Genomic DNA, 26628 nt, shown 5'->3' with positions numbered 1-26628 from the left:
GATGGGCTTTGTTTCAATATCAGATATCCAAGAGCAATCTACAGGGTCCCTCTGTAGCCAATGGGAACAGAAAAGCGTGCCAAAGGAGGGCTTCAACCCACCTATTTTAGGATGAGAAAAATCATCTTTTGGAAAGTGCTATTCCTCTCTGCTGAATGAAAAGGGAGGCTACAAGTGAGCTTTAAATAGATGCCTAACATTTGGAAGGATAACGATATATAAGGTGAATCAAAGCTTCAATGATTCACCAGAAGCTGTCAAGTGAAATAGTATTAGGCTCCAGGTTTCCCTAAACTTTTCCTTATGCCTCATCTGCTAGACTTAGCCTGTTGCCAGGAGTGCAACAGAGAGCTTCCAGGTATCCAACACTGGTGGAGGTAAAAATAAATGGAAAGGCATGAGAATGGATGAGAAGCAAAAAAAAAAAGTGTATTATATATGACAAATCTGTATAGTAGGCACAAAAAATAAAGCCTTCCAAGAGCAGGAAAGAAACAAAAGATAAGCCAGTTTGTTTATACCTCATCTATTTCATTTTCAGTGCTTAAGTAATAAAACAAACCAAAAAAGATCAATGAGACAATTTGAGATTTTCTGTTTTCATACACAAAATTTCATTAAAAAGAAAGAGCTTTTTCTTTTTTTTTTTTTTTTTATTAGGATGAGTGCAAATCCGGTTGAAAGACTTGATGAGTCAGGAGAAAACTCAGCAGAGAGAAGGAATGTTTTATCACGATCAGGAGAGAGGACGCAGATGTGCAGAATGGCCCAATGAGCAGCAGAAAGATTGCTGTCTTCAGGAAGATCGCTTTTTACAAGGGAAATATTGCCAAGTCTGTTCTTTCGTTCCTACCACGAGACACAGTCCATGAGCTCAGTCTTTCAGATGACTGACGTAGCCTTTCAGCCAGGCCTTCAGGGCTTGGTCTTGATGACACTGTCAACTTCTCAGCTTGGTCAAGGACTGACAAGCTCAACTTCAGTAGCAGTGAACAGCACGGAGCACTGCTTCTTTGCCACTGGCCTGACATCATTATATTTCCCCACACAAGGACAAATCAAAAACTTGCAGCAAACTTGTACTTCTACAGACACTTTTCTTGAACCATCTCCATTTAGTTTTAGACAAGCCTTTTCCAAAGCTAGGCTCCAAAGACTGTAACAGTACCTAAATACTCAGAGAGATTAATATCTAAAACTATGTGACCATGGTCCTGACCTCCTGACCTATGTCAAGCAGAAGTTTACGTCTTCCTCGAGTCAATTTTTCAACACACTCATGCTTATGCCAACTCACTCCTCAGGCCCTTTCAGAAGACCTTCCAGGATAGAAACACACCCAAATGGTCTGAATACCAGCAAGAACTGGACCTCTACCTAGGCAGGAATTTCAAAGGTGTCCATGTTCAAACAGCTTGTAAGAGTCGTTCGAGGAATCCAACGGAGCCAGAGTAAAGAGAATTAAATAATATTAGTCCTGCATCTGTATAAGGTAGAAGGGAAAAAAAAGTATTACTGGGAGCCCTGAAGCTAAGAGTAGCCCAGAAGCCCTCAAGGCCAGTCACTAGCTAGTTTCCCTGAATCCTGCTGCTGCAATATTGCGTTGTGTTGCAAATGCCATTGATCTTTCATTTTCTTCCTCTGAAACCCCAAACGTTTAATATTAAATAAGATTGCGGGAATTTCATTCTGTATCCAGAATACACTAAGCAGACAGCAACGCACTATTGCCTGACCCAGCCCATTAAATTTATTAAATAATGCAACAGAGCTGATTTCTGAAAAAGCAACTTATCAGTCTGCAGTACAAATATGGTAGCAGTTGGAAGTTATTTTATTTGAATTTAGGTGTTCCTTGGCCAGGATGTACCATCATATTTTCTAAGCTTGTGAAGATCAATGAAAACACAGGTCCAAAGTGTATGATAGGTATAATTGCCTTACTCTTCCTTATCTCCTCTATAACCAAAATGTGTAAGCTTGTATTGCATTTCTTTACAGAAGAAGATAATTATTACTGTCACTGTCACATTCGTTTCTCAGTCTTGATAACAAATGAATTAAACTTGGCATCTGACCAAAGATCCTTCAGTTACCCTGTCAATGCTAATTCATGATACAATACATTTTGCATAGATTGGTGTAGGGAAGGAAGGATGGATCTATACTGTATAAAGTTCAGAATTTGTTTAACGTGGAAGACTTTGGTCCCTAGTTACACTATATGCTCCAACAGAGTAGGCACATTTCCAGAGGGAGGGGGAAAGAATTCAGATGACAAGATTCTCTGGACATTAATGCATATCATATCATCAAATCCTGAAACTCAGTTGATAGAATTTACCATCACACTATTTGACCTCTTTACACTTAAAAGTCCAACAGGTAGGTTTTAGATTTTCAAAAGCAGCCAGATTTCAAGAGCAGCTGGAACTGTTTTGACTTACTCTGGTTACAACAGCTAAAATAGACTAGAGACAGAAATAATCATACCTCATGCTTAAAAATACACATTAATTTGAGAAGGAATTCTCCCTTTACTCAGCTTGCTGCAAGTTTATTGAAAACACTGTGAGTTTTTCCCCAAAAATGTGCAGGCTCACATACAAACTACTTAGACAAAATATCACATCTAGTGCATCAATATTCTGTCCAGTATACGACAAGTCCTAGTTTACGGAACAATTATATCTAAGCTTTTGGCAGTGGCAAACTTTGCAGGCAGCTGTAAACTTTATTGACAATGTAGAAACAAATAAAGGTTTGCCTAAGAACTCCAATTTATAGCTCGATGCCAAATTAGCATAAGTGAAATATGAGTATTTAATATAATAAAACATGAGCCGTAAGCATCTAGCCCATCCCAGGAAAAATGTGAAACCAGAAGGTATTTTAATGAAAAACTGGAAGCAAATATCACAGTCTAATGTTTAAAAGCCATAAGAGTTAATTTTAGTTTGAAAGGAAATCATTTTTCAAAGTTCTGTACTCTGTTTAAAAACAGATTGAGCAAGTTTATTAAATTAGCAGACCACTGCATTTATGAAATCCATAAGTCAGATCAATGGTGCACAGTCAGCTCTAGAAAGTAATTGCTGGCTTCTTTCAAAATGGACAATCCAAAAACTTCCAAGGACTAGTTTTTCCCTCCATTATTTATAACAAGCAAAACGTGGTGCAATAGATTCTAATTCATAATGCCTTTTTAATGTTTTTATAGCACAACATATGGACTCATTTCTAATCTCTGTGGATGACAGGTTGCCATTATTGAATTTCCATTAATATGAATTATGGGTACAATATATTTTACCCAATATTTTCTACCCCAGGACTAACGTGATTCTACAATAAAAAATCACATGGTCAGCAATTTTTTCAGAAAGAGAAGGCACTAACAGCCATCAGTCTTGCCACAACACTATGCATCTAATCTTGACCTTGCATCTATCTGATTCTACAAAATCACCAGCCATAATTTACATGCACATTCATGGTTGTTAAAATGCCAGTATTTAGGTATCTAACTACGGCTTCCAAGCAGCAAGTCAAGGCTTGCTCAGTGGGCTTTCTCTCCTCTGCCCTGCTGGAAATTACTTAGTCATTTGGGCCAGGTAATGCAAGATGACTGGACATGAGCCGAGTCCTGTCCCTTTTGTGCATGCCTCCAAATACTTATGTGTGTCTGAAGAACTCGTTCTCCCTAATGAAAACAGCTCTTAAGGACCAGGCAGACTCATGCACACTTCAGCTCCTTTTGTTTTGCTCACCAGCAGCTACCTGCCATGGGTATCTCTCCACAGGAAAGTCTCAATCCATCTAAATGATCAAAAACTTACTAAGGAGTAGGCATGAAAATAGCCATCCTGAGGTCAACGGGCCCACCTGCATGCTTGAAGGCAAGCATATACTTCACGTTTTACCAGATGGTTGAAAGACAAAGATACAGCGTGTGGTTACAGAAGTCCCCAAGCTGCAGGCTGTGGGAAGTACACACCAGGGAAGTATACATATAGCGTACTTGCAATGTAAATCTCCCACTGGAGGCAGAATATCGAGCTGTATGAATGCATAGTCTCGCCTGCTATGACTGTTCTTATCTTTTATGGACTAAACTAGGATTAGCAGCATAAAACACGCTTTAACATTATCACTAATACCAGTAAAGTATGGCAGCTGCTTTGGAAGAAGTCGTTTTAATGGTCACCAATGAACTGCACACAGACCTTGCTGCACCAGGGCAGAAAGGCAATAAAGCATTTTTCTTTGATTTTCAAAAGACATGTAGCAATAAAGATCTGTTAAATGGAACAAAGAACTTCCCAAATGCCAGGAATGGCATGGTCCCTGCCCTGCGGAGCTCACATCTAAAAATGACAAGAAAATGACATGTGAAGAAAATAACACGAGAAGCAAGTAAGTAGATGACAGGTAACGATGCTGAGTAATACCATATGTGTTTCCGTACACACACTCCGAACAGGTATTTGGCAAAGTCTGCTGCTACATACAGATGCATTCAGAAATACTCACAGCCCAGCCTTAATCAGAGGATTAGTTTTTGCCAGCAGCGTGGTAGTAAACAGTTCTTTAGGAGAAATCCGCGTACAAAGAGGGCAAGGGGCTTGCAAACAATCTCTGGAAGCACATGCCAGGCACAGAGGATAAACAAAACATTTATCAGAAAAGCAAACAAAAAGGTAATCAAACCCACAGTCCTTGGGATAACAGATGGCAGGATTGGGGACACAAAAAGATACATGTGTGGAAGCCGAGCGGGGGGTTGTTTGAATGATTCTGACATTTCTTTAAATGTCAGATCACAATTATGACGTCTCCACCACCACCTTGTAAGGTATATAGCCACTTCTAGCAGAGGCCTCACAGCTCGCAGAGAGCTGCACTTTAGCATTTTGAGCTATCTGTCATGTTCCCACCTTTTATTCTGGTGAGAATGAACAAGCAAACACCAAACTCCCACTGAACACCTACTACTGCAGTTTTAATTTCAAGGTTTCCTCACTGTTCAGTTAAATCGCTGGGTGTATTATACGGATTTATATGGAGTGCTACACACTGAGAAGCACCATGAGATAAGTGGGAGAAAGGGCAATATTTAAAGAAGTTTGGAGAACCCTGCGCATACAGCGTACTCTATAAACACTCCGCCAGAGAAGGAAAAGTGTGGTATAATCTTTTGCATAAGTTTACATGTGTAAAACCTATGTTAATAAAAATCAATCCTTGTTCACTATTTGAACACAAATCCCATTAATAATTCCATTAAGCTACCACTTCAGTTCATTATTTTACCCATTTGCACTTCGCTATATTCACTGTCAACATCTGCTGCTTTCCCTGAGAAAGAGGGCGAACAAGGCCATGCAATCGCATTTATGTTCAACGCTATACCCTTGGCTTGCTGGTGAGCGGTGCTGATATAAAGGGCATTTCAACTCTCTCCTACCCGGAGACAGAATACATTGCCTTCCAACACAACCAGCCTCCGTCCACGACTTAACATCTAACATCCATCCCCGAATTCAAATTACCTAATTATCAGAGCTACTCAGCATGCTTGCTCAATACTTTACTAAGCAGATACTTTAAAGAGGAAACGGAGTGGGGGGGGGAGAAGAAAAGGAGGACTGACACACGGAGAGTAATAGATAACAAGCAATGCAAGTTTATATTTTGAAAGGAAATGCTTGGCGGGGGGGGTGGGGGGGTGGGGAACAGACCTAGACAAAAAGAAGAACTCCCCCCAAAATCAAGCCCCACAACACACTTTGATCATGTTAAACATTCAGGGAGGCAACAGATAACATAATCACAATGCACAGCAGGGTCCTCAGTGAAGAATGGGTACACGACTTTTAAAAGGTTATTACAGCAAATTTAAGCAAACCAATTGCACAGAGACCAGAGAGCAGCTAAACAGAGGTTTTCAGGACTTCTCTTCTGATCACTGAGGCTCATTCCAACTGGCTCAATTTGATCTAACAATCAAAAAGTCAAATGATATGAAGAAAGATATTTCCTCCAGTAAATTGAAAAAGGTGGAGTGGGAGCTTATTTAGATTCGCTTCCTGCAACTGCATTTCTTTCTTTCTTTCTTTCTCCAAGCAGTCTAGCTCTTGTAAAAGGGTTTCAGCAGCGGTACGCACAGTTGCACATTGCTCCATCTATGTACTTTTATTCTGTCCAGGAACACTCACCTCCAAAGGAAAAGCGAACAGCCAGGGCACTAAACACAATGAAGCAGAAACACAAAGGGAAAAGGGCTGAGAAACAGAAGCTCATTTCCAACAGCACTGAACAACTACCCGGTGCTAATAGCGTTACATTTGACTGAACCTGACTGGCAAAACACCCCACTATTAACCCCTAAGCTGTTCATCAAATAGACTTGTAAACTGTTCCTCTACAAAGGTATGGTAGATTTGGCAGATTTTATGGTTGATGGGATGAAGAAAGTGAGTCACCAGAGCTCTTCAAGAAATAACACCACAGGTGAGATGCACCAAGCTTTGTTTCTATAGCCTCTTCTGAGGGGAAGTATCCCAAATATAACATATGCTTAATCAATTTCTGTACAGGTGCCATCACTGATGGGCCAGTGGACATATCCTGTGATAAATACTTCAGACAAAGTATCTGGCACTGAAAAGTCTCCAAATTTGTCAGTACTGACTGAAAATCAAGGCCAAATCCACCCCACGTGGAGACACACACATTAACTGTGCTACTTTAATTTTGTTTACACAGGCTGTGGCATGTGCAAGAGGGCATGTGCAGTCTGTGAGAGCCACTTGTGGGAACACTAATTTTAGTTCATATGATGACTAAAATGCTGAAGGTAAAGCAAAACCTCAGGTCTCTCTTCTTGCAACGCTAGAAGGATGCACCAACAAGGCACTCTGGAGCTCTCTGCTCATGGAATCAGGCAACTTCTGATAATAAATAAATTCATAATTTATCTCCAAAAAATCAAGATGCATACCTAATTGTATCTCAGGCAGCTGGAAACGTAAGCATGCAGATGAAAACAGAGCAGGACAAAGGGATATAACCATACACTTGGAATTTCACCAGTCCTGGCAACTATCACGGGTTTATTGGGCTTTCATTGGCAGAAAGCAGTATTATTTTCTATTCAATGCTTTGGTGAGAAAGGAAGAGAATAGACAGTCTACTAAGTGAAAAAACAGTTCTGCGGGTAGCGAGAGGTGTTTCTACTTCAACACTTAATGGCTAACATGATCTTTCATACCAGCTGTATGCCAACATCCATCCAATATCTAACACAATCTCTTATTTCCAGATCCAACAGAAAAGATAAAAATAATTCCCTGGCACCAGGTACATCTGCAGAACATATTCTTCATTCTGATACAGGAACTGAATTCGCCAGCAATTAGTGGCCCATGTGCAAAACCATGACAAAGATTTCTGAAAAACAGCTGAAACAACTCCCTAGAAGATATACTTCTAGACTCCCTTAGACTATATATTTCTATTTGTCATGCGAAAGTGGTTCACAAAGTATTTTAGTTGCTCTGACAATTTACAACAGGGACAGACCACACCATCTTAGTGCACAGATACACCTGCTGAAAGAACAGATAAAGTGGAGATGTACTCATGCTCCTTATTGTTCAGATACAACTCAGTCAAGTATGAAACTGTAGAGTCAAGTAAAACCAATTACACTTGCCTCAAACACAAAGCCATCCCAGTAACTAGAAAACTAAACAGGGCCAGGACCTGTTACACGGCTCTGAGGCCAAATGAGATGGCCTGGCCACATTCACAGGATTATATACTTTTACCCTCCAAAACAAGGTGGCTATATCCAAACCGCCAATTGGGAATGGCTGCTGGCCTTTGCTAATCCCCAAGCCATGCCTTGGAATTGTTTATGACAGCACTAGCTGGCCCCAGCCAAACGCAAGGCAGAGCTTGTGCTAACAATTTAATGGTATAGATGGTCAAGTTCCAGCTCTTGGGCCCATGCCCTGGCACCGCTTAATCTACTAGCATAGAACTAGCCAAATGCAGTTGTATTGTGAGCAGAGCTGGCTGGAAAGCAGACACAAAAAAAAAGAAATCTGACCAAATCTAAAATGTCTATGCATTGTCATTATTCCCTTCCTTAGTTTTCTGGGTTTTTTTAAGTTTTATTTTCCAGACAGCCTTATTTCCACAGAGGTGTCCTATATGTCAAAACAACAGAAGGTCAAAATAGTTGTGGTAAGTGGCAAGTGTGTTTCATTTCTTACCCACGACTCAGTGGTAGTTGCCAGCAAGCTATGGTGCTTCCAGTACAGTCAGATACACTGTAGGAAGTGTCAGAAGAGTTTAAATCAAGTGTCTGATGGAAAATGGGGGAGAAGGACAAAGATGTCGAGAGTGAAGTAGAAAGGCAAAAAGAAATGAATGAAAGCTTGGATTGGTCCACAAACTTTGCAGCATTGCTTAAGTTTTGTTTAATCTCCTAGTTCAAAGAGTTGGATGTAAAAAGGCACGCTGCTCAACAACTGCTGCAATTACCTTATCTCTCTCTGGTTTTGAACTACCTTCTTTGTTCTGTATCAAAAGAATGACCCAAAAGGTCTTCGCTGCAGAACAAATCTGCTTCCTTGCCAATGGGTCACAAGGCTAGGTAAGCAAGATTGGCTTTGCAGACTTATTGCTGAGGTCAAGGTAATTTCCATAACTACCTTTGCGTGGCAGATGCCACCTCTCTGTGCTCTGAAGGAAACCTTTTAAGAGAGTCTAGACTGACTTTTCTCCAAGACTCCTTTCCACAGCTGTCCGCAGGCTCTCACTACTAGAAAATAACCAGACTGGCTTCACTGGAAAGGGCTCTTGAAAGCCACCAGGTACATCCCCTGCTCAGAGCAGGCTAACACTACACTGGATTGCTTGGGGCTTTGTCTGCTCGAGATGTGGATAACTTCAGGGTATGCCACAACATCTCTGGGCACCTGTGCCAGTGTTTGGCTACTCTCAGTGTGAGCAATTTCTTCCTTCTTTCTAACTAAGGATTTCATTTGCTGACTTCTGTGTGCATTGCCCTTTGCCTTTCTATTGCTCGCCCCTGAGAAGACTCTGGCAGTGTCTTCTCCATAAGCACCCACTAGAAAGCTGAAGAGAGCAATCACATCCCCCTCAGCCCGCGCAAACCCAGCCCTTAGCCTCTCCTCCACCATGGGCTCCACTGCACTATTGTATGGGAAAACCACCCAGCACAACCTGAGGAGCAATATGGCCCACAGGGAACAGAGGAGGAAAACAAAGTGGTCAGCTTGGCTCTGTCTGGGTGAATTTATAGGTGGCTTGCTCCACTCTTTTACTTCTGATTATTTTAAAAGGGCCCTCTCTCACTCCACTCGGTTCACTGCATCAAAGAGCATGCTCCAAACTTTACAGAGCACTGACACTGAACTTTTGCTGACCTGTCCCTTTACAAAGCAACCAGTGATGTAAACAATGGCAATTTACAGGAAAACTCAGGAGTTATCTACATAACATGAAGATGGATCTGTTGAAAGACTTGAAACAGCTGTACAGTCCATAGCTTAGATGACATCTAAAAACTTGAAATTGCATTATCCTGCACTGCTCCAGAGCTAAACATTATTGTAAAGCAGTTCATATTTCTAAGTAGGCTGAGAAGAAAAGGTGAATGGCAGATTTGTACGTGGCAAACAAAGTATCTGTGATCTATATCTTCAAAAACTGTATAGGTGTTTATGTCTTAATCAAAGCAGCACACCTGACATAATTACGCATGTGCATAATGACCTTAAAAGCCATCAATTCTACACATTGGACACTTTGGTCACAGGAAAACTACCAGAAAAATGATTGCAGGCAGTGGAAAAAGTGTTTATGAAATGGAGTTTAAAACTTCATGAGCAAGAATGGAATTAATACACTTAAATTTTCCTCTATAATCCAGCTTGAAGAACCTTGCAAAGATAAATGCTAGACCTTTAAAAGCAGGGATGATAAAGATAATTAATGGAAGCTTAGAAAGATAATAATGTCTCAAATCCATGTGGGGTATAACTGTTGCTCAGCTTTTGAGGAAAAGAAAGATAAATTATTCAGTCTTACTCCATCCCAGCATGAGGCAGAAATTCTAAAGGAAACAAGCTGTTCAAAAACAAAACTGTGATGACTATGCTAAGACAGGAGTTAGGCTCAGTAGACCTAAAAGAAATCCAAAGTTCTAGTATTTATTGGCTGATGAGGATTCTGGGTATTGTTTTAAAGCAAACTGACAACACCTCTGCCTTGTGAAGTATATTTAAGTGGTGATTCAATTCTAGCATGATGTCAGGGTCATATCACAGAATGCTTTTGGTTGGAAGGGACCTCTGCACGTCACTGGGTCCACTCCTGCTCAAAACAAGGTGAGCTTTGATGTTAAATCAGCGTGCTCCTGGTCATGTCCAGCTGAGCTTGCAGTGATTCCAATGGAGATTCTGCAGCTGTTCTGGGCCTTTGCTCCAGTTTTGGACCCTGCATTGAGAATTTATTTTTTTTTCCTTATATGTAATCAGAATTTATCTTGCTACAATTTGTGTTCATTGCTGCTTCTCCTTTCACAGGGCACCTCTGAGAAGACTCTTTACATGTCCCAATTAGACAGGCATAAAGAGGAATCAAACTCACCCTGAGCCTTCCCTTCCTCATGCTTAACAGAGCCAGCTCTCAGCTCCTCCTTGTATGTCTTGTGCTTCAGTCCCCAAATCACCTTGGTGGCTCTCCACTGCACTTGCTCCGCCAGAGTCAGTGTCTGTCTTACACCTGGGAGCCCCAAACTGGACATGGTACTCAGGATGTAGTCACAAAAGTGACAGACAGAGCACTTTGCTTGAACTGTTTGCTACTCTTGCTGATGCATCCCAGTGTTTGGTTGCCCTTCATTGTCACCACTAGTCATTTTCAACTTGGTCTCCACCAGGACCTGTAGGTCTTTTTCTGTAAAGCTACTTTCTACCCATTTGCAGCTCAGCCTGTACTGCTGCATGGTGTTATTTCACTCCAGGTGCAAGGCTTTGCATTTGCCTTTGCTGAGCTTCAACTGGTTACTACCAGGCCATTTTTCCAGTTTGTCTTGGTCCTTTTGAATCGTAGCACTGCCCTCTAGCATATTGCTCCCCTCAATTTTTTATTTGTATATTCATTGCAATGCCCAGGCTATTAATAAAGATATTCAATGTTATCAACCCCAATATTGACCACTCATCCCACTGCCAGTGGGGCTTTGAACTGTTGCCATCTACTCCCCCTGAGTCTGGTAGTCCTGCCAGTTTTCCACCTCTCTTATAGTCAGTCCATGCAGTATATCCCTCCACATTAGTTAAAACAATACCATGGGACACTGTCAAAACTTTGCTAAAGTTAAAAGTAAATAAAAGCCCCTGGGCCCACCTTGTCCACTAACCCAGTCATCTCATCACAGAAGGCCATCAGGTTGCTCAGGTATGATTTATCCTTGGCTGCTCCAGTGACCTTCTGGTCCTTTTTGTACCTGGCAATACCTTCGAGCTACACCATCCTCCTAGACATTCAGGTTGGGCTGACCAGCTCATAGTTCCCTGGATCCCCCTTCTTGCCCTCTTTGAAGATGGCCATGACTACTGTCTTCTCTTGTCATCAGGAACCTTCCCTGATCACCATGGCCTTTCAAAAATGATAGCAAGTGACTTCAAAATGGCATCAGCTCATCTGTTTCCCTCAGCATCCCTTCACGTATCCTGCCTGGTCCCACAGAGTTGTGTATGTCCAATTCACTTAAAAGGTCTGTAAGTCCATTCTTCATCCTCTATCCCTGTCCTCATGCCTGTCCTCTACCATGGGCTATACTTCACTCCCCCAGACTCTGCTGCTAGGCAAAGGGACTTGGGAGAATCTGAGAGCAGATATTGCCAGTAAATACCAAGGCAAAGGAGGCATGAGTAACTCTGCTTCTCCTATTTCAATTTGGGACTATATCCCTTTACCCTCTGAGCAGTGGGCCCACATTGTCCTGTCGCTGCCAATGTATTTACAGGCACCCTTCTTGTAGCTCTTCATGTCCCTTGCCAATTTTAGACCCAGCTGATCTTTGGCTTTCCTAATTTTAAACCTGCACAACAAAGCACTGTTTCTAAATGCCACTTGCATAGCCTCTCCTCTCCTCTCCTGCTCCCCTCCCCTCCCCTATGAGGAAAGTCTGTGAGAGCTGGGACTGTTCAGCCTGAAGAAGAGAAGGCTCAGGGGCATCTCATCAATGTATACAAATACCTGCAAGGAGGGTGCAAAGAAGTCACCCATCTAAAAGAAGGGCTGGAAGGAGGATTCAGGGAACTAAAGGCCTCTCAGCCTGACCTTGGTGCCAGGGAAGGTCATGGAGCAGATCATCTTGAGTGCCATCACACAGCACGTACAGGCCAACCAGGTGATCAGGGTCAGTCAGCATGGGTTTAGGAAAGGCAGGTCCTGCCTGATTAACCTGAACTCCTTCTATGACAAGGTGACCCGCTTAGTGGATGAAGGAAAGGCTGTGGATGTCATCTACCCAGACTTTAATAAAGCCTTTGACACCATTTCCCACAGCATTCTCCTGGAGAAACTGGCTGCTCATGGCTTGGATGGGTGTACTCTTTGCAGGGGAAAAAACTGGCAGGATGGCTGGGCCCAAAGAGTTGTGGTGAGTGGAGTGAAATCCAGTTGGTGGCTGGTCACAAGTGCTGTTCCTCGGGGCTCGGTATTGGGGCCAGTTCTGTTTAATATCTTTATCAACAATCTGGATGAGGGCATCGAGTGCACCGTCAGTAAGTTTGCAGAGGACACCAAGTTGGGAGGGAGTGTTGATCTGCTGGAGGGTAGGAAGGCTCTACAGAGGGATCTGGACAGGCTGGATCGATGGGCTGAGGCCAACTGTATGAGGTTCAACAAGGCCAAGTGCTGGGTCCTGCACCTGGGTCACAACAACCCCGTGCAACACTACAGGCTTGGGGAAGAGTGGCTGGAAAGCTGCCTGGTGGAAAAGGACCTGGGGGTGCTGGTGGACAGCCAGCGGAATATGAGCCGGCAGTGTGCCCAGGTGGCCAAGAAGGCCAACGGCATCCTGGCCTGTATCAGAAATAGTGTGGCCAGCGGGAGCAGGGAAGTGATTGTCCCCCTGTACTCAGCACTGGTGAGGCCGCACCTCGAGTCCTGTGTTCAGTTTTGGGCCCCTCACTACAAGAAAGACATGGAGGTGCTGGAGTGTGTCCAGAGAAGGGCAACGAAGCTGGTGAAGAGTCCAGAGCACAAGTCTTATGAGGAGCGGCTGAGGGACCTGGGGTTGTTCAGCCTGGAGAAAAGGAGGCTGAGGGGAGACCTGATCGCTCTCTACAACTACCTGAAAGGAGGTTGTAGCCAGGTGGGGGTCGGTCTCTTCTCCCATGTAACAAGGGACAGGACAAGAGGAAATGGCCCCAAGTTGCGCCGGGGAGGTTTAGATTGGACATTAGGAAAACTTCCTTCACCAAAAAGAGTTGTCAAGCATTGGAACGGGCTGCCCAGGGAGGTGGTGGAGTCACGATCCTTGGAAGAGTTTAAAAACCATGTAGATGTGGCACTTAGGGGCATGGTTTAGCAGTGGACTTGGCAGTGCTAGGTTAACGGTTGGACTTGATGATCTTGAAGGTCTTTTCCAACCTAAACGATTCTATGAGTCTATCAATATCAGGAAACACTATTTAACTAAGAGGGTGACTGAGCACTTGCACAGACTGCCCAGAGAGGTTGTGGAGTCTCCATCCTTGGAGATATTCAAAAGCCACCTGGACATGTTCCTGGGCAACTGGCTCTAGATGGCCCTGCTTGAGCAGGGGAGTTGGACCAGATCACCTCCAGAGGTCCCTTCTAACCTCAACCATTCTGTGATTCTCCCTGTTCCCATATACCTCCTTTGTTCATTTGAGCTTGCTCAGGATTTCTATGTTCAGGCAGGATGGCCTCTAGCCATGCTTGTTTGGCTGTTGTACAGTGTCTGAGCAATTCCTGTGCCACCAGGTGGTTGTCACTGATGAACTACTGGATCCTTCTGCAGGGTCTTGTACAACACAGCTCCTCTTACAAAGACTGGCACTTCTGAAAAATAATATGGATTTGCAGGGGAACACATGGTCAAATGATGCCCAGCATTGCTCTTTGGGAGTATTCCACTTGCTGGCTGACAAATGTACCTTGATGCATTACTTCAGTGGTTTTGAATGTATGGACTTTGTATAACACTTCATGCTCCTTTGGGATAAAAGGATAACTTTAATTATATATAATATTATAATATAAACAGTATATAATCTTAAACATTCAAATTACACAGCCACAAAAGCTTCTCTTTCTTGACATGTTTGTGCAACAACTTAGTAGTAAATATTATTCACATACTTTTCAGTGCTTTGTTTCAGGATTATCATAAAAGACCTGGGATCATAAACAGCAAGAAATAATGCTATGATATGAAGAATTTATTACCAGTTATTATTCATTATTTATACAGTGGGTGCATATCGCTTTACACATAAACACCACTTTACAGACAGCATATATTTCTCTGCAGAACTTCTACAAGCTTTGTTTTCCAAAGTGAGCCGGTCTGGTGACCCTAAATTGTAGTGGGTAACAACCACAAACATTTCAGCTTGACAGAAGCGGTGAACAACCAAAACCAGAAGAGACAGACCGACTTCTGGGAGAATTCAGAATAGTCAGTTCCTCCAAACCAAAGTAAAATGTGCATTTTGTTTGCCGAAAAATGCCCATTTTATCCAAGAACAGTGTTAGAACAGTTAACCAACACTTGGACATTCAGTAATGCTTCAAATTCCAAGAGAAAACCCAGCAAAATAACTTGGGTACCTGCAAGTTTATCCTTTTCTACATGTTACTTTGAAAAGTAATTGATTATAAATCTTCATCAGAGCTGCTTCTAGACAGTGAAACTGGAGGCGGGACAAAGTGTGAGGAATTCCTTTTGTGGTCTGCCCTACAGTACTCTTGCAGGCATTGACAATAAGCCTGTGTTTTGCCCACTCACAAGATAGTGAGTCACTGTATTTCCATTTATGCAGAAGATATTTGCACCTTGTGTGCATTGTTCAGATGGGATGGAGCGCAGTTCAGCATTGCTGATGTAACACGACTCCTGGCATTACTTCTGTGGCATCGACAGAGCAATCCTCCGTCAAAACAGCACAGGCTGCCTACGTTTCATGCCATCAAGTCACAAGATCCTCGTGCTCCTCTTAAAGGTCTGGCACTTTTTCAAGAGGATTTTCAGGAGTGTAGCCAGGGCAGTGGTGCTCCTTTAATGTCAATTTGGAGTGTCAGCTCTGGCTGATCAGAGCTTCCTGGTATGCCCAGAGCGCATCAGCCTGTGTCCCGCGTTTGCAGGTGCAGCATTCAGCAGTACAAGGAGCCAGAGAACAGAGTTTAATGTACTGTTTATCACTCGCAGGGCCAAATTTATTTTTGTGTCTATCAGCTTCATAGACAACTGTCGTATCAAGCAGGAAGTCAAGGCCCATAGAAATCACAGGGAGAGGTGAAGCTTGGCTCACTTCTATTTCTTTTTCTTTTTATTCATTTGGTTCATTTCTTTTGCAAGCAACTTCTAAATTGAAAACTGCAAATCAATCAGCAATTTGAGGAAACCAATGCCATCAAGAAAATATTATCTGGCAAACAATTTATTTTCCTTCTGATATGCATTAAAATTGTGGTTTTAAGAATGACCATTGTTTTCCTGTTACTTCTAACAAAAATTATGGTCCCCACCCAACCGCTTCTGCAGCCTTCTACAAACTGTTTGCATCAGGCTCCTCTGTACCCAACATATACCTTAATCCACTCATCCCCTCCCTTGGTGACTTCTCTGACACTACCCTCTTCATGCAACGCCAAAATCAGAAATTGACTAGTTGAGAAAGGATCGGCTTACTTGAAAATAGTTTCCAGGGCCTACCTGGCAAAGTTAGGCATTGACGGCAAAAATAATAGGAAACCACCAAGTGATTCCTTGTAAAAGTCTTTTTGTAGCTACGTTTGATGGTGACAATAGCAATACAATCCTAAATGACAACAACAACCTTAGGATTTTATGCATCTACAACTCAGATAACCTGTCCTCCTTTAGCAGTACTGCTCCTTGAAAATAAACCCTCTAATAATTAACATCAAATCATAGGCAAGGAAGCTCTCAGGCATGCTTTTTTAGCCTGAGAGGAGGCTGGGATAAATTTTCTAATGAAACACCCATGCCTCCTGAATGGCAGAAGTATATATCCTGCTGCATTTTAATGGATAATCTGCAACAAATATATGTGAAAACAAAGTGATGATGAGAAAGAAATAAGAAAATAAAAAGAACTCTAAGTCATTTCAAAGAATCAAGCACTTAAATCCTGGCCAACACACATTTTGTTTAGGTAACTCTTATTACTGGTATTTATCCCTTTTGGAAGTCAAGATACTTTTTGATCAAAGTGCCAAAGCCTAGAAATACTCCTTTTTCTCTATCCAAAGCTGTCATGTTTGTGACCTTGTAAGTACTTGGCTATGTCAATTAGTGCTTCAAAAATGCTGCCTTTCATCTTCAAATGGAACTGGGCCTAGAAACTGGCCAGACCTCTTAGCTCTTTCAACAGATGATAAACACATTGCAAGTCAAAAAATGCAAGCAGTTTTTTTTGACTTTACAGATTAATTAGCATGCCAGGGCTTTCAGACCAATTTCAGCCCAATAAAGTATCTGCAAAAGTTGACAAACTAAAACCACATTTTGTATGTTCCAATTTCTACACTATTAAAAATATATAAAAATACATCTGAGAAAAAAATACTAAAATAAGGTGGTAAGAGGAAGTGACAGATCATCAGCACAATTCAAGCCCTCTCTAGGGCCACAGATCATAAAGAACAGCCTTCTACAGAGAAGCCTGAAAAATGCCCAAGGTGTCTCTCCAGTTTGTTCAAAGGGAAGAATTGGTTCCTCTTCTTCAAGGCATTCAACACATCAGTTTTGGAACCCCCCACTGATCTCGCTTTGCTCTCTTGTCCCTTGGTGGCACAATTACTTCCCAGGAGTTGTAACTTTTTCATAGTAGCTTAATGTGATTACTTCAGCAGAAGTCATTGCCGAGTTCAATTTACAGAGATTTTTGGTCGATTTGTAAATAGCGAGAAGAAATAAAAGTCTCCTGGGAGTCAGCGATCAAATCTCAAATCTCCGTGTTTCCTCCTCTCATTCCTGGTACAAGCTCTGCCCATTCCTTAAAAGGCAGCTCTCAAAATTATTTGAGGATACCAGGAGGATACTATAATGATATTTTTTTGTGGTGCACTCTGCCGCTTTCACCCTAGCTGAGCTGGTGTGATGGCACATCTTTGCCAACGTAATACACTTTGGCTGTCTTTCCTTGCTTGCAAACTGCTCATAGAAGGCACAGTCCAGAAGCTGCACTCCAGGTAAATTGTGCAAAGCTTATTGAACTTTCAAACCTAGAAAACCAGGAGAATGTGATTTGGGTGCCAGGGAAAACCTGTCCTTGTCTTCCGTTAGAAATCATCGAGTGTTATGTACTCTGGGCATTGCTCTGATTTCCTATACAGTCATGTAATAGTCCACCATAATTAGAGTGTCAAATGCACTCTAAAGTCTCTGCATAGGTGGGAACGGGCTTGCATCTCATTTACCAACGAAATTGGACATTACTCTATTTTAAAAACGTATCCATAGGTAAAAATAGGCTCCTGGAAAAAAATCAGTTGCACTATTTGACATCCAGCAACTGAAACCTTACTTACCATCACAGTAATTTGCCAAAAGAATCAGGAGAATCTTTAACACAGCTTTTGCTGTTATTGTACTTGGGGTGGACTCCTATATTGCGTCCAGATGAAAGAATTGACAGGCTACTATCTGAAATGCTGACAAAAATATGCCAACTATCAATACAAACCCTCAGGGGAGTGGAAGAGTAGCTTTGCACAGAGAAGCTGAAGAGCAAATCCTATATACTTCATCACTGCATGTTTTGACTGTTTTCTAGCAACTGTTGTATTCCAATATTTATAATCTCTCTCTTTATGCAAGCCTCTTATGTTTTATAATAAAAAGAGTACATAAATTTCAGTTACCGTTGCAGAGCAAATTGTTGTATGTAATTAGTCATGTACAACATAAGGCATAACTTGAAAAACAATTCGTGTTTATTTTTCCTCTGCTTAATCAATATTTTAAATATTTGTGGAAGCCATACACCAGCTTAGCAAATCATCACCTCCAAAGCGAAAGAGAACAGACAACACAAATTCTGCAATGTACAGCAAATCATCTGCATATGACAGACTGCTGTTGAGGGAACTAAATTTTTTTTGGCCATAAAGGAAAGAAGCATGTAACATTTTACTTCTGTGCTGTTCCACTTTATTCCTTTTTACTGTGCATTCCTCAGCCATACTGACTTGTTTTTCCTTTAACATAAGAATTTTCTTCCCTCCCCACGCATCTCTTTAACACTATTTAGTTGCAGTGATGCACAGAGACAAAGACAGTGGGGGAGATTTTTTCCCCCCTGCAAACCTTGCCTGACTTTCCAGAGGGGTTAACAAATGTTTTACCATCTCTGTCTTCTCTCCCACATCATAACTGTGGCTAACCACCGAGGGATAAAAACTACAGTAGCAACAACACACAGTCTTAAATGCTATGGGAGTATTGTAAATACAGGATGCCAGGATTACATCTCAGTTATGTTATTTAAAGACTTAAAACTATACAGTTTTCCCTGAGCTCAACTAGAGAAAATCTTATCAAAACTGAAGACTGGCATTTTTATAAAATTTGTCAGAGGTTTAACCTTGAGAATAACAAATCATTGGGGGGGGGGGGGGGGGGCTTAAGAATCAATTTATGTTCTAAGCAAAGGGTTTTTAAAATGAAGGTTGAAAAAAAATTTAGATCTCGCTTGGTGTTGCACAGATTCTGTTGATGTATCAATCTTTTCAGGCATTTAAAAATAATATAGAGATGATAAAAGTAAATGTTCTATAACCAAAAAATCTCTTGGTAATAAAATTTCAAATTACAGCCCATGACAACACTTCTAAATTGAAGCTGTGATACAGGAGCTTTGATGGAGAAAATTGTACAAGTAACTTGCAAAGTAATTCGGAAAAGCAACAAAGAATGAACGTGCTGCTGAGATGAACAGAAAACATAGCTGGAATGGTGTGCAGCATCCTTAAATGAATTTTAGACTGTTTTGTTGCCAATATCTTAAGCAGTGCTGCAGTCTTATATGGATTTCTTTGATAGCTTCCTTCTATCAACAAATAATCCCACTGCAGGAAAAAAAAAACCAAAACCCCACTGCACATGGACAAACCCAAACCTGAGCTCAATCATCATACATGACTGGGCTCAGAGTGTGACAAATTGATCCCAATACAGAAGTTTAATGGTAGGAGTTGCACTCTCCTGTCGACTACTTCAGGCATTCAAGGGGTTGAGGAAGTATCTCCAGCAAAGGACTCATCTCTTCAAACTACGCTGACTCTGCATGCTGGTCTGTGGCCCAACACTTTGAATACAGCACCAGGGTAGAAAAGCCAAATTGAGTAAAAAAGCTGGAACTTTGCTCACAGTGGCACAGAATGAGCAGAAAAACCAATAATCACTACCTCCTAGTGCCTCAGTTTCCCTGTTGGCATACTGGGAGTGCAACATTAAACTATTTCTCACAGGTTGTTGAGGTTTAAATAGTTTTTTCTGATGTCTTCTGGCAGCCTCCAATGAAATGGGTTATAGCAGTGCAAAGTATCATCATCATTTTGTTCAGCAAAAAATAAAGCTCAGAAAAATACAGCTTTTTTGTTTAAATAACTCAGACCAAACATCCGTAACCACTTAAATGTGGCAGATCCACTAAGTGTGATTTGTACCAAAGCATCTGTGGTAAGAAGGTTACAGGTACGCTTTGAGAATAAATTTCAAAGGTCTGCAAAGTATAATTAGTTCTAAAGTTCTCCTACACATTAATAATTAGTAATAAAATCCTTCTAAAGCCCTCCACAGAAAGATGTAAAAAGCTCTTCCAGAAGCATAAAAACACAGACCAAACCCAAACCCCTCATAGGTGGTGTTACATATCTTAAGCTTCCCTCTGAAGATGGTTTTACCTCTCTCCAACAGTTAATTTGATCAATTTTTTCTCTCCCCATGCTTTTTCCATTCACATCACATAACTCGGGGTGAAGTCTTTAATCTTACATAGATTTACATAATAATTTAAAGACCAAACGGTTCAGCCAGATTAGATAGTCTAGTGGTCCTTAAAACCATTTATCTATGAATTCCCTGACCAATTTCATCACCAACACAGGAAGTTTCATGGTCCAGTTACATGTCAGAGAGAAAAGAAGTTTTTCCCTCTATTTCAAATTTGTCAGTTTAGGATTCTCTTAATCAGGAGCTGAAGGACACGAATCTGACCAATGTCTGCCAATACTGGTATCCAGAAGACAGATCTTGTCAAAAAGACTTCATTTCAGTCTTTGAGAAGATTATGACTCTGATAACACGCAATGGAGGATGATGGCATGTACATGGTTTTTTAATAACTATTGACTTAGCACTTTGGCGAGAAACTCTTGAGCAATTCTTAGCTGTGCAGACATGGGATCAGAGGAAGGGAGAAGTTTTATTGCCATGCAAGGGAATGGTGAGTCTGATACTGAAAGGATGCATATGGTTTTGGTACCTATATTTTCAAAGGCAGATGAAGAATGGAGGGGATGCAAAAGATACACGGTTATTTGGAGGCTACTAAAACTGGTCAACAGCAGGAAACTAGAGGAATCAAGGACCAAAAGTTTGAAGACAGACTATATAAAAAAAAAAAAAAGAAACAAAATTTTAACTGGGAGGATAATTAATTAGTAGGAACACAAAATAAAGGGAGATGGACAGTTGGCCCCTACGCTTTCAGATCTTCAAACCAGCTCAGGAAGATATGCTAAAGTCATAACTGGTAACTGCATGATACACAGAGTCCTTTCTGTCCTCAGCCTGGAGGAACATTGCTGGCTGTACCCATATCCTTGGACAAAGAGACAAGGAGAATCAGGTTCTCAGTCTTCTTGCTCCATTAACACCATGATACTTTCTTCATTCACCATGTCACCTCCGGTGTAGGGCACCCCCTTCCCACTGAGTTTAGTGACATCTGCCATAATGTTGGGGAAGGTTCAGACTGCAGAAAGGCAGCTAAGCAATCAAATATCCTGCTCCCAACCACAAAACAGAACTAAGAAATTCAGCTTAAGATGACACCTGCCCCCATGAGCTGGTACCCCATAAACATGCTCACAAAAAGGCTGCAGAGGGTAGACTGTGAACTCTCCACAGCTCAAGGCAACGCAGCACATTCCTGTTTTGTAAAATAAACCAAGCAACCACATTATTCTTCCGAGTTGTGATTTCCTCATTATACGGATTTAATTTTTTATGCCTAACCATTAGCTGGATTCTACAAGGGAAAGGCACTGGCTGGTTACATTGCTAACCACAAGTGTAAATCTGCTGTGTGTGAAGGAGAGAGAGAGAGTCAGGCAGGGTGAACATGAGTATGTATGAGTACCTGATGTTTTTTTCTGACATCGTTTCACATCATTAGTTGGAAGCTTGCTAGGCACCATACCTTTACATCTCTGTTCATCCTACCCACCTCACTTCTTTCTCAAAGTTTTTTCTTCTTTAATACATGCAGTTTTGAATTTTTAGAGCTGTTTAGCTGATTCTTGGCAGAAGAGGCTGGGGCAAAGACTGTACGCATTTTTACACATTTATTTTATGGGAGATTACACAGCTGATTAACAGTTCTCAGAATAAAAAGTGTCCCATGTTACCTCCATTCTAGTATATTTATTGCTTTTGATCTGTTCATGCCAAAACATTCTTACTAATGAAAGTCATCAGAAAATTGTCTAATAACGTAATTTAGAAGACAGTTCACATTGAGCATATGATCAAAAGGCATTTAACTTGCTGTTCCTGCCTCCTCTCCCCCAATAAACACATGGTTTACTGGCACTGCTATGCTTCAAAATGGTTTTGAACATCTGGGAGAAGGGCTGATCAGCTCCAGACAATCGCTGGACTCTAAGCAGACCCAGGAACAAAGGTCATGATAAATGAAACGACTGCTTTGGCTCCAAAATTGCCTCAATCTTCTCCAGACAAAGCATGATTGAAATGCATCTATCTGTGGATAGCATCTGGAGAACTCTAAATATGTTTTGATCACAATCTGATTGGCTTCCTTCAAATGAAAATAATTTGAAGATGCCATGGAAAATTTTTAAAACCAATCACACTGTAAACTTCGGCCTAATGTTTCCTTCTGCAGCACTGACCTTGTTTTTCTACAGCATGAAAAAAAAAAATCAATATAATAATGGTACTGCAGTAAAATTTCAGCTTGCTCTTGGCTTACTTTAAATAACTTTATTGTCTCCTTTCCCTCTGTCTGCGTCTGCTGTATTTGGCACTTGCAGTTATTAAAATGAAACTAAGTTGAAAGAAAATGTTAAATATCATAAAAAGAAAACCAGCAGTGCTTCTGGCTCACTTTGCTAATGCTGTGGTCACCTTTACAATTTGCCAGGGTTTTCTATTCCCCAGCTGTTCTACCTGAATTTGCATGCAGAAAGAAACCCCAACTTTCTACTGGAATAACAACTTGTACTCTGCAGATTTAAAAGAGCTAGATGTTTTTCAAAAAAAAGGAAAAGTCACCCTCTTCACTCCAATTATATATTAGAACAAAAAAGCCCAATAGTTTACTAGTGATTTCAATTCTTTGCCACTTAACATTTTCTTACTCCTTAGTGTGCATTTCTGTACAAATGAGAGAGCCTGGTTATAGAAATCCCACTGTTACACTCCAGTCTGCACTAAGAACAAGGCTTTGAGACCCTTACAGGAAAGTACCAACTAAAGAGAAGAAAAAACACCACTCAGTCAAAATTATGCCCTTTAGTCACTTTCCACTCCCTCTGGATGAAAACCACATCCACTTGTTGTCAACCACAGCTCTGCCTTGCTCATCAGACAAGACAAGCATTCCCAAAAGCAAAAGTGGGAACCACACGTTCCAGGGAAAGCAACACAAAGCCCAAATGTAGGCAGTGCTGAAAGTAAAGAACCATTTGCTCTGCTTGGGCCTCTCAGAGGCATGGGAGCCCTCAGTCTTGGAGCAAGAGAGACCTACTCTAGTGTATGCACAACACACAAAAGAATAAAAAAGACATAGACTGCCCATAGAGATTTTTCTTTCCTCCTCTTGGCTACACCATGAACTCAGATTTTGCAAAGGGACAGAGGAAGCTCCGTCTCTAACATCCTTCAGCACATCAACCCCAGAAAAAAAAGCTAAATCCTTACTTTGGTAGTTGAAGCTGGAGACGAGTTGGCCACCAGGCTCGTGATCACATCACTGTTGACAGTGGTGCAAGCAGCAGTGGCCGGGGTGGGGAGCCGGGAGGGGACGATGGGCAGGGGCAGCAGCCCAGGGCGGTTGTTGCTGTTGGTGCTCGCAGCGCTGCTGCAGTTGGTGCTGCTGACGTGATTGCCGTTGGAGCTCCAATCCCGGCGATCCCACCCAGCCCGATAATCTCTTTCAAACCGGCTGTGGTGCCGTGACATCTCGATGGAGGGCAGCTTCTTCTCAAAGGGAACTCGAGAGCTTGCCTTAAAGATTAAAACCAAAGAGGTGTTAGGAATAAGGTCCCAGCACAGCAATTGTACTCTATAATCACCAGGGCAAGTCCCTGCCATGCCTCCTCTGCTTTAGGAGAGCACTGTTTCTCCCCTTTTCCCAGCTAAACGTCCAGAGGAAAAGAGCGATGTTGTAGTAAATGTTACTCTAGAACACAAATGAGAGAGTTTGGATAACTACAAGCATGTGGTGGAGAGACCAATCCCTCAGACCTGAGGAAACACCATCTGCCCAAGCTCTCCAGCAGGATAACAAGAAACAGCACGCAAATCATGAAAACCTGAGTTAGAAGAAAATCATCATTCAGATCTCCTGAAAGCAGGAGTGTTTACAACAGCTTCATCTTGGGAGTTTTCTCAGTAGCCTTCAGATCATTTCTGTAGCTCTTTCCTGCACCTGATGCATGACCAAATATTAACCATAAAGCTCAGAGGCAGAAAAATCTGCCTGCTAAATCTATCCATTACTTCTCTATTTTCAAAGCCAAATATTGCTTTACACAGCCCCCTCCCCACCTTTTTGCTAGACCTTCTCACTGGAAGCTCCTACAGGAATGCTTCACCCTATGACGCCTGAGCTCTCTGCAGCATGGCTGCTCTCCAAGGCACGCCAACATGTCTTGTCTCCCCCCCGTGCTTCTGGCTAGACTTAAAACATTTACTATACCTAAGATGATAGAATGACCTAGTCGCTTTGTGTGATCATCCCACCCTTATCATCACTTACCTCCTCAGTCTTTATTATCCACAGATTTTATCTGCCAGGAGCAAGGCTTCTGAACACAATGCTGGGAGTTGAGACTCCCAACATCTAATCCTAGTTCTGATAATTATATGTTACGTAGCCTAGAGCAGTTACTTATGTCTTTCTGCCAAGGTCTCCTAACCTGCAGAATGGTGGCAATTGCTATTTTCCCAGCAGTGTTCAGAGTAAGTGAAAGTTTACAGCATTTGGAATTGAAGAACAATATAAATAAATGCTAAATATACTTATTCCCATAAATAAATAATAAGTATCTAGGTCACTGCAGCATCTGATTTATTTTATTTGCATCACACAATCCAGTAAGTTCTTTGTAATAATAACATCAGGTCAGTCGAAGTAATTTTGTTTCACAAATTCTTAGATACAAAATTGGACAATAAAAGCATCTGCTTATAATGGCTCAGGAGGGAGCTGGAACCAAACTCACCCAGAAACTTAAAGAGAAGAAACTACTCTAAGAGGAATATAACTTAGAAGTGGTATAAAACAGCGTGCCTATCAACAATGTTAGTTATTCACCTGGTAGAAATTTTTAAAAAAGGCAAACAAACCCAACTATTATGACTAAATAATTAAAGGTTCAGCTGGTTCACGAGAGAGCTACTAGCTCGAGACGAAGAAAACTCGTCAATCAAAAATACAGTAATATAAATGTGTATTAAAAAAGCAAATCCCTCCCACAATCTTTATCCTCAACAAAAGGCAAATCTCCCAAGAAGCTGCATTTGTGATGGTTATGTTGCCCCTCTGCAGGAGTGAGCACCTCCAGTGACAGCGTATATTGGGGACCACACAGCAATGTTTTAGATATTGACTACAAAATTAACATTCGTCTTAATCCAACAGAGCCAGCTATTTTTTCTCCGGTAGGATTTGATGCAAGATTTGACTTGAAGGTTGAGGATTCACTGATATTAACTTAGATTCTTCTTTCTTGTATTTTTGTGGCTATCTGATACTTTAATTCAGAAAGCTCATTTCGCGTTTTCCAGAGGACCACGTGGAAATGACAGCTATACACAGAACACAGCAAAAACCAGAGACACAAGTGCTGTGAAAGATGCTGTAGTGAAAACAGAAACTTTTGGTTTAGTAGAGGTAAAGAAAGCAAGTTTTTCCTCTAGTGGCAACTATCTCAGAATAAAATCAGTACCTAAAGAGAGCATCTTTAAAGGTTAGAAATTCCACAGGTATAAACCCCCTTCCTTTTGCTCTATAAATGTTTTGCAAAGCCAGGCAAAAAGGGAGACTGTAAACTGCAAGCTACAATTTCAAAATATCCTTTATTATTCCTTGCCTTTGGAAAAGTTTCTTTTTAAATCTGCACAGTCTCCACCACTGTATGAAGCTATCTTTTTTGACTGTTTGGATGGTGGCTGTCAAGTGAATGCCCTTCTCCTCCTGAGCTTGAGGATCTCCATTAGCTGTATTAGTGCACTTCTTGACAAGGCAACTAGAGAGAACCAAATCACATATCCCCCACCCACCCACACACTTGAGTATATCTGACATTTAATTCAGCAGAGAGCAGAGGCACACATGCACATAAGTCAATAGCTAGCAGTTTTTGCCACACGATCCAAGACACCATGCCCCCAGCAATTCTACTATCAGATGAGACTGACAGGCAATTACGTCAATAACAAGCAGGAAAAAAGCCTGTGACTAAGCCACACATTAAGAAGTTTACTTAAAAACCACCACCCTCTCCACGAGCAAATTTACTTCTTTGTCCAGCTACTGTATTTCATATTTCCAATAAAAAATAAAAGCCAGGGCTGAACGTCACTTTTTTTCTATGCATTGCATTAAATATACACTGCTTGTTTCAACATGTCATTTTTGGCTGGGTACAAAGATACTTGACAGCAACAAGATGTGTGGAAAAACCGGAGGGGATAACTATCTAATAATTGAGTATTCAACTGCTAGTGCTTGCTATTAATTGTTTAGAATTAGAAAGAATATAAAATGTTCTCATAAATAGCTGCTGGGTGAGGTAAGAAGTGGTTTGTGAACAGGCTAGCTAATT

The 26628-nt window shown here is 41.4% G+C and overlaps 1 protein-coding gene across 3 annotated transcripts in view; it reads right to left on the bottom strand.

Moving 5' to 3' along the window:
- Positions 1–26628, bottom strand: part of KLHL29 (kelch like family member 29) — a 336839-nt gene that overhangs the window by 228255 nt on the left and 81956 nt on the right. For all 3 annotated transcript variants that reach the window (XM_049818438.1, XM_049818439.1, XM_049818440.1), the window contains exon 2: positions 23498–23803. In XM_049818438.1, the coding sequence (XP_049674395.1) occupies positions 23498–23758 (261 nt within the window). In that variant the 5' untranslated portion in view covers positions 23759–23803. The remainder of the gene's footprint in view (positions 1–23497; positions 23804–26628) is intronic.

Source organism: Accipiter gentilis, chromosome 16 (genome assembly GCF_929443795.1).
Source record: "Accipiter gentilis chromosome 16, bAccGen1.1, whole genome shotgun sequence".
In the NCBI taxonomy this organism is placed as follows: domain Eukaryota; kingdom Metazoa; phylum Chordata; class Aves; order Accipitriformes; family Accipitridae; genus Astur; species Astur gentilis.
Note: the sequence above shows the minus strand (reverse complement) of the source record. Positions and strands in the feature narration are given on the sequence as shown.